Consider the following 8,214-nt stretch of genomic DNA (forward strand, 5'->3'; position numbering starts at 1 on the left):
ATATACTTGCTTGATAAGAGGAATAAACCCTTCTGTAAATTTTAAGTACAGTTTTCTTTATGTGAAGGAATACATTTTTGAACAATTTATTACTCATGGAATGTCAGGGTTCTGAATTAAGCAGTCCCTTCTTGTTTCATAAAGCTTTGAAGAAAGTTTGATATTTAGCAAAATTGCTAATATAGCAGTTACATATCAGATGTAATGATGCATGGAGTTTGAGTTGTTCTGCCCTGATGTTTAATATAATGATCAATGGCAAGATTGAAAAATCCATACGTCTATTTTCTTCTAGGCCAGGGGTGTCAAACTGCCGGCCCACGGGCCGGATGCATCACGAAACCGCGCCCACCCCATTGCTGGCAATGGGGAAAAAGCTCCAATACATCACGTGTCGTCGTGAGTTTGACATGTCTGTTCTAGGCAATTTAGACAGTTTAAAATGTCTTTGAGAAAGTATCCATTGAGGTAAAATTAGAATATCTCTATGATAACATATTAGCAGAACACTGCTGATAGAATTAAAGGTAAACTTTGACACAATAATATGAAAGAAAATGTATATATACTGTGCTGGGTAACACACTACCAGACTAAATTCTGAATTTACTTGGAATAAATGCTATTCAACTCTGTTCAATGAGAATTGAGCGTAGACTTTAGCTGCAGTGCTAACCTGGGCAAATATTTATTTGACAGAAATTTGCTATACGATGAAGGAAGGTTCTGTTACCATGACTTCTTCAGCTGCAAATCCCAAGATTCTGTATAGGAATTCTCGTCTACTCCGTATGGTGTTCCTACAACTCCATCGCCAGCAAAGGGCTGACTTATTTTGTGATGTTGTCCTACAAGCAGAAGGTACTACTAATTTTTTTAAAAAACCTGAGAGATGGGTACCAAAAAATAGAATGGATCAAGTTGTATTTTGGCTGAATTTTTTTTAGAGCTTTGCAAGTCCTCAAAAACAGATGCCTATATGCATCTACCGCTTTTTTTTTAAAGGAGAGATCTTATTTTTCAGCTCACATAATTGTTTTCATAAGTTAACCCATATGTTTCCATATATGTGTATATTTATCATGCTTTGTTGGATAAAAAGGAGCAATAGCTTTGGCTTTTTGTAAAGTACCCCTTTTATAGGATATGCATAGTTCTAATAATTATCCAAAATGTCTATTATTAATTTTCTTATTGCAATAATTTAATGTAGAATATGATGGAAGCTTGTCTCCATTGCCCTGTTCTCAGTGCCATGATTTGCCTCGAAATTTGAAGTAATATGAAATCGCCGGTGAATCCATTTTGCTATCTCACCCATGCACCTCAGACTGTGACTCCCAGAATTCCTCAATCATATCCATAAGCTATTAGATTGAGGAAAAATGGAATTTAGAATTCTTTGTCTTTCCACCCAATTGCCCATACAGATAGTCCTCATTTTATGACCACATATGGACCAGAATTTCAGTCATTGAGCAAAATAGTCATTAGATGCCTGCCCAACTGTTTAACTTGATGTTCATAATCCAGGCACTTCCAGTTATGGCCATTAAGCAATCTCTGAAGATGTTAAGCAGACAGAATAGCACTATACCACTTCTTAGTGCTTTACAGCCCACTCTAAGCAATTTACATAGTCAGTAACTTTGCCCCTAACAATCTGGGTCCTCATTGTACCAACCTCAGAAGGATGGAAGGCTGAGTCGATTTGAGCCTGTGAGGATCAAACTGCTGGCAGTCGGCAGAACTAGCATGCAATAATGCATTTTTTTTAATAAATATTTTATTTTTTTATTTTTACAAACGTGCTTAATAGACAATGTGTTGACTGGGTCTATTAATAATTCCGTGGTACATATAAGCTTATTCAAACTAAACCCAATATTACACCATCCAATATCTCCTCTCTTCTTCCGGTAATAAACATTTTTCCACATTAAGCAATACAACAATGCAATTCTTATTGTTATTAATAGATATACAGTTGAATATCAGCATTTATTACAGTTTTCTAATAATATAACATCAGTTTAAAATGTCTTTTTTAACCAAAACATATCTTAATTGCATTTGCACTCAATATCCTTTTATTCAGTCAGTATCCTATTCTTGCTTTTTTTCAGTTTTAATTACCCATCCATATTCAAAATATCTCAATCATTTATAGTTTCAAAACAAGTTATATTTGGGTAACCAAAAACTTACCTTATTCAAAGTTCTTAGCATTTTTCTTATTTCCCTTTTCATGTCAAAATGTGATGTTCTAATTACCAATCTTATCTATCTAGTTATAATATTTCTATTTCTAGCAATCTATTCTTAACCATATTCGAACATCTAATTGATATAATATCCCTGCTAATAGGTCAAAGCTTCTGTTTTCTTCAGTCTTACTCTAGCTTTCTTCCTTTGCCAACTAACTTTCCAAGTCTGCATTTGGATCCTAAAATAATTCTTCCTCTATTTTTGTGCATATTACTTGGAGCAAAAGAAAAAAAATAGTTAAAATATTTTTGGAATAGCTAGCCCATTGATATTCATTAAACAGCCTCCTTCCTTCTCCAATTCCCCACAGTTCTGGTAACAGCTCTATCTCACTCAGTGACCAATATTGTCATCATAAGTTGAAAAATATCTGTAGAGGTGGAAAGTCCCCTCATTTCCATCCCTTTTAAGTAAAGTGGGTTGCAATATGGAAGTTGGGTTCTGAATAGGAATGGAGTACAGGTGGTCCTCGACTTACAATTTGTTTAATGACCGTTCAAAGTTATAATGGCAGTGAAAATAACTGACCATTTTTAACACTTATACCATTGCAGCATCCCCGTAGTTACATGAGCAAACTTCAGACACTTGGCAACTAGTTCCTATATGATGTTTGCAGCTCTGCTGGAGTGATGTGATAACTTTTTGTATCCTTGAATAGAATAGAGCTGGAAGGGACGTTGGAGGTCTTCTAGTCCAGCCCCTTGCTCAAGAGGAGAACCTATACCATTGATGGCGAATCTTTTACAGACTGAGTGCCCAAACTGCAACCCAAAACTGGGGGGGGAGTGGCATGGCCATTTGGGTGGGTGTGGCCAATTGGGTGGGCGTGGCTGGACTAAAAAGTTCAATCAATTCCAAATTTGCGAGATCTTTTTTTTCCTGCAAGAAGTTAAAATTGATTGAACTTTTTCCCCCCCACATGGCGGTGGAGGTGTAAAGCAAAAAGGTTTTATAAAACCCATCTGAAGGCCTAGGTGTGGGGCAACAGTGCGCATGGCCAGAGAGGGCCATGTCATAGGTTCGCTACCACCGACCTATACCATCTCAGACAAGAGGCTGTCTAGCCTCTTCTTTAAAAACTCCAGTGATGGAGCGCTGAGGATTTTTGGAGGCAAGCTGTTCCACTGGTTAATTATCTTCACTGTCAGGAAGTTTCTCCTTAATACTAGGGTTGCTTCTCTCTTTGATCAGTTTCCAACTATTGTTTCTCGTCATTCCCTCTGGTGCTCTGGTGAACAAAGTGACCCCCTCTTCCTTGTGGCAGCCCCTCAGATACTGGAATACTGCTATCATCTCTCCCCTATTTCTTTTATTCGATTAGGACTCCATGGTCCCTCTCACAGTCACTGTTGCTGAGCCAGGTCTTGCCTAATCTGTATTTATACCTTTGATTTTTCGCTTTTCTCCACATTGAGAAAATAACACTTTATAACAGTGTTATTAACAGCTGCAGTGATTCACTTAACAACTATAAAATGGGACAAAACCCAGTTAACAACCGTCTTGCTTAGCAACAGAAAATTTGGGCTCAATTGTGATTGTAAGTTGAGGACTACTTGTATTAAACTCTTGCACTTGAAACATTTAGCCGTAGTGAAATTTTGCAAAGAAATGTGTGATAGATCCAGGGAAGTTATTTGGAGTGCTGCTATTGTTACTTGTTATTTTTATTTATTTTGAATTCTTCCATTGAAATCTATGGAGCCATTTGAGCTGCTTAATTTTACCTCCGGCATGCCTATGGATTTGTTTAATATCTTGTTGTGAATTAAATACATAATGGTAGTTTATACAGTTTGTAATTGTTTTGTTACTCAGTTGTCCCCAAATTAGACCAAATTGCTAGGTATTTGTCTTAAAGCATTACTAATCTAAGAACTCTAAATTAACTATTAAAATGTATACTTTAACACTACCCAGTATGTTAATGTAAAAGGAAGGATGGAGTGAGCTAAAATATCTTTTTATACAGGAACTCCTGTTCTTGCAACTTTGTTTTAGAAGTACAACTATTTTAAATTAACATGTGAAAAATGCAATTTAGGATACTTAAATATAATTAAATACATTATATAAATTAGTATGCTTAAAATTAAATCATCTATTATCAATGATCTGTATACTGGGAATGGCAATAACTGGCGAATGGACCAAAGCCTTTTCATTTACCCTGTCATCTTCCAATGAAGTCCAGATTCCTCTCTGACACCCTGCCTTTTCACATCTTTGCACTTCTGTTCTGTCAGAAAAAGGGAGCAAGGACAGTTGCTTGGGGAGGTTGCTTCAAGGTGCATGTAGGTATTTGATTTAGCATGTTCCTTCCATTTCTTGCCAGGCCAAGTAAAATAGACTTCCTAAAATGCTTCTGGTTAGCTGCTCTGGGAACAGAATTTAGGACTAGATATGCCTTTGCCCTGACCCAGTACTATTCTCACTTTCCTGACATTATGTATTGACTGTGGGAGAATTTCAAGACTAGCCCATGGAGAACATCTTCAGTCAAAATTGATGGTCCACTGGTAAAGTACCTGCTAATAATGGTGTTCTTTGTAGGCGAAGCCGTTCCAGCTCATTGTTGCATCCTGTCGGCCTGCAGCCCCTTCTTCACAGAGCAGTTGGAGCGAGAAATGCCCCCCAAGGGACACAAGGTGGTGCTGGAAATTCGGGGGCTGAAAATTGGGACATTGCGTAAATTGGTAGATTTCCTCTATACGTCTGAAATGGAAGTGTCCCGGGAAGAAGCTCAGGATATTCTTGCAGCTGCACGACAGCTTCAGGTGTCAGAACTTGATTCTTTACAGTTAGAGGGAGGAAAATTAGTAAAAAAAACATTGGGCCGGCGTTTAAACAGGAACTGTTTGCAGATAACCAATCCAGTGTCCACATCAGAGACGAGTTTAATTCATTCTTCTGGTCCCTCTGGAGGTAGCTTGACATCCTGGGTAGCTGCAGGCAAGCAAGCAACATCCAGCAATAATTTTATATCATGCTCCAAAGAAATAAGTAGCCACAACAGTACCGATCAGAAGGACGTCAAGAAGCAAAAGCTTACTACAGCATTGCTAAGTAGTGACAAACAGATTTCAAAAGGCCAAACAATTACTGCTGATCCCCAGAAAACAAAAGTTAAAAAACGCCCTTCAGGCACAATAAGGAATATAATGGGCAATAATGAGAATGGTGGTCTGCACAGAAAGGAGACTGAGACTGGAGAGAGACACACTAGAGCTGGTTTGCAGACTTCAAAAAAGATCAAGCTCAGCCGTCCAAAGCTTTCCTTCCCACCTCGGTCTACACCACGTGCCACCGAAGACCATTGCACTGTGACATCCAGCAAATCGCCAGGGTCTGTTAGACGTCTCTGGAGACAAAAATGTCCTGGGAAGGATGAGACAAAAAAAGAAGATAGTATCCATTTTTGTGACTTCAGAAGCCCCCCTCTTCTTCCAAAATCTAAAGGCAGAAAGCGCATCTCCAGTGATCCAACATCCTGCCCAAACTGTCCCCAAGAAATAGGTCACATAGGCCGAGTAAAGCTCAGAAAAGTTATCAATGGCAGCTGCTGGGAAGTGGTGCGTGAATCGCCTGCTGTGCAGCCAACAGCGGTGGCGAACAGTGCACGTACTTTGAAAGATGAGGGCTCCCAATCTCAAATCAGACTTCCTAAACCAGAAGTAGCAGATGTGCAGCAGTTGGCTTGGTCTGCTAAACTGCTCCCTGCAACAGCTGAGGCTGCACCGGTTCCTGACAAAAGTGTGATAAAACAACAGCCAGAACTACCTGAGAAGAAGGTGGCCTTAGATGAAGGAGCTGATGCTGCTGGGAATCATTATGACCTGGAGACCTTTGTGCTGGATCATCTGGTCAAGGAAGAGCAGTATGATAGCCTTGCTTCAGCTGGAGAGTTGGAACAAATGCTAGACTTGCTTCTGGCTGATGAGGATGCCACTGGGAGAATCCAGAGCACCACTATTACACAAAGCCTGTGTGCTTCACCCCAGAAAAATGAGAATGTCCTGGGAAACACTGGAATAGAAGAAAAAGAGAGATGTTGTACAGTAGGTCCACAGTTGGACAAGATAAAAATTACTGAAACTTGTGACTCAACAAATGGGAGCTCTTTGTTGGACCCTGTCCTTAACAGTCTTCCTCTTGTAACACCTGAGCCTACTGGTGAGTGCCTTTCCTTGTCCAGATCGGCCTCTCCCCAATTGGGGGATTGGGCAACGGCTCAGTGTCAGCTGTCTGAATCTACAAATGGGACGGCAAAATTTGCTGAGCCTTTGTCTGTCACTTGGACAGGTGATGAGGACCAAGGACCTCTAACGTATGACATGGGAATCTCAGATACAGAAACAAAGTCACTTACTGAAGCTGTTCTGAGCAACCCTGTGCAGCACAACTCGGACTGCAAGCTGCCATCCTTCTTAGACAGCCTAGAAGAAGAAACCATAGACATTGGTGGGGTAGAGGACCTCTTGCTTAATATTGAATGTGTCCGGCCAGATCCTTCTCCTATATCTGAAACTGAAGTGGATGTTCTGAACTAGTGAGTGCAAGTAGTGGCAAGGAATTACGTTGACGGTGAGGTGGGCTAGCAGACAGTATTGCACTTAAAGTTCCATGCCACAAAAAGCAATTAATAGATTCCAGAATGTTTTCAGCATTTTGATCAGATGATGGAAAAGCCCCCTTTAAAATCAAGCTGGGGAGAGGCTGCTTCATTATCACCAATTATCAGCCTCATTTAATCATGATGACCGTGACGTTGATACAATCTATTCTTTGCGTACAGGCCATCCTTCCAGGATGCCGGGGTTCTTCTGGTCTATCGTGGGATAGGTAACCTACAGGAAATCTACAGCATTACTTCTGCGAAAAGCAATAACGTTTTATGTTCTGAGAGACAGCTTGGGGCTGGTAATAATTTTACACAAGTGTGTTCTATTTAATTTCCTTTATAGATCATAGTATAATTGTCTTATAGTAAACACAAGATTTTAAAATGCCAGTCTGTTTAAAGCGTGAGGACAAAATTATGTTTTCTGGGAAGAGCTCTTTTGCGAAACAGTGTTGTTCTCAACTGTTTTAAGTTCTGTGCTTCCCTTTAACATTTAAATGTTTTATTGAATGGCTAATGAATTAACCAAACTTGGAAATAAAATTCATTGATGTTAGGATGATTGTTTTGTCCCAAGCTGGGAGCTACTACTTTGAGTTAGGAGTTCGAAGGCAATATAAAGGACTTGGCAAAAGGATAAGAACTGCCCTCTTTGTACTGGCTCGTCAGTTCAGTGCTTCATTTTTTTTTTGTTTAAAGGTGAGATTGGAACTGGGAAGGCGATCTCGCTGCTATATTTCTGTTACTGGAGATCACAGAGCACCAACTCAACAGCACTTGCAGCAGTAGATGCTTTGCTGTACGTTAATTCTCTTCTTAAAACCAGTAGGTTGCTGGAAGCAGCACCCCTTCCTCCTACTTTTAGCCTGATGGCCTGCTTGAATTGAGCTGATTTTTCTCCTGACAAGTGGCCTGCAGTATTGAAACACTGATACAGGGAACTAAGTGCCTTGCTGACTTTCTGTATTTTAAAAGAGTCATCTCCCTAGAGCAGGGGTCGGCAACCTCGGCTCTTTTATGACTCATGGACTTCAACTCCCAGAATTCCTGAGCCAGCTATGCTGGCTCAGGAATTCTGGGAGTTGAAGTCCACGAGTCATAAAAGAGCCGAGGTTGCCGACCCCTGCCCTAGAGGCTTGAGAATAATTGCCAAGTTGCTTGTTTTTCATTGAAACCATCTCCCTTGTGTTTGCAGCTTCTTCACAGAGAAGTGTATTCAAGTGCAGTGGCCTATACCTCCACGAAGCTGTGCCAAATACTTCCTTCTCTCACAACCCAAAGCTCTTCATGTATGCAGAACATTCTGAAGAGCAGATGGCACA

At 40.1% G+C, this 8,214-nt stretch overlaps 1 protein-coding gene across 1 annotated transcript; it reads left to right on the forward strand.

Moving 5' to 3' along the window:
• Positions 1 to 734: 734 nt before the first annotated feature.
• BTBD18 (BTB domain containing 18) lies at positions 735 to 7,123 on the forward strand (the record flags this gene model as incomplete). Its single annotated transcript, XM_081333845.1, has 2 exons — positions 735 to 861; positions 4,825 to 7,123. The coding sequence occupies 2 exons, from the start codon at positions 735 to 737 to the stop codon at positions 6,819 to 6,821; spliced, it is 2,124 nt and encodes a 707-aa protein (XP_081189971.1). The 3' UTR covers positions 6,822 to 7,123.
• Positions 7,124 to 8,214: the final 1,091 nt, after the last annotated feature.

The sequence above is a fragment of the Vipera berus genome (assembly GCF_964194415.1).
Source record: "Vipera berus genome assembly, chromosome: 1".
NCBI classification, from domain to species: Eukaryota; Metazoa; Chordata; class Lepidosauria; order Squamata; family Viperidae; genus Vipera; species Vipera berus.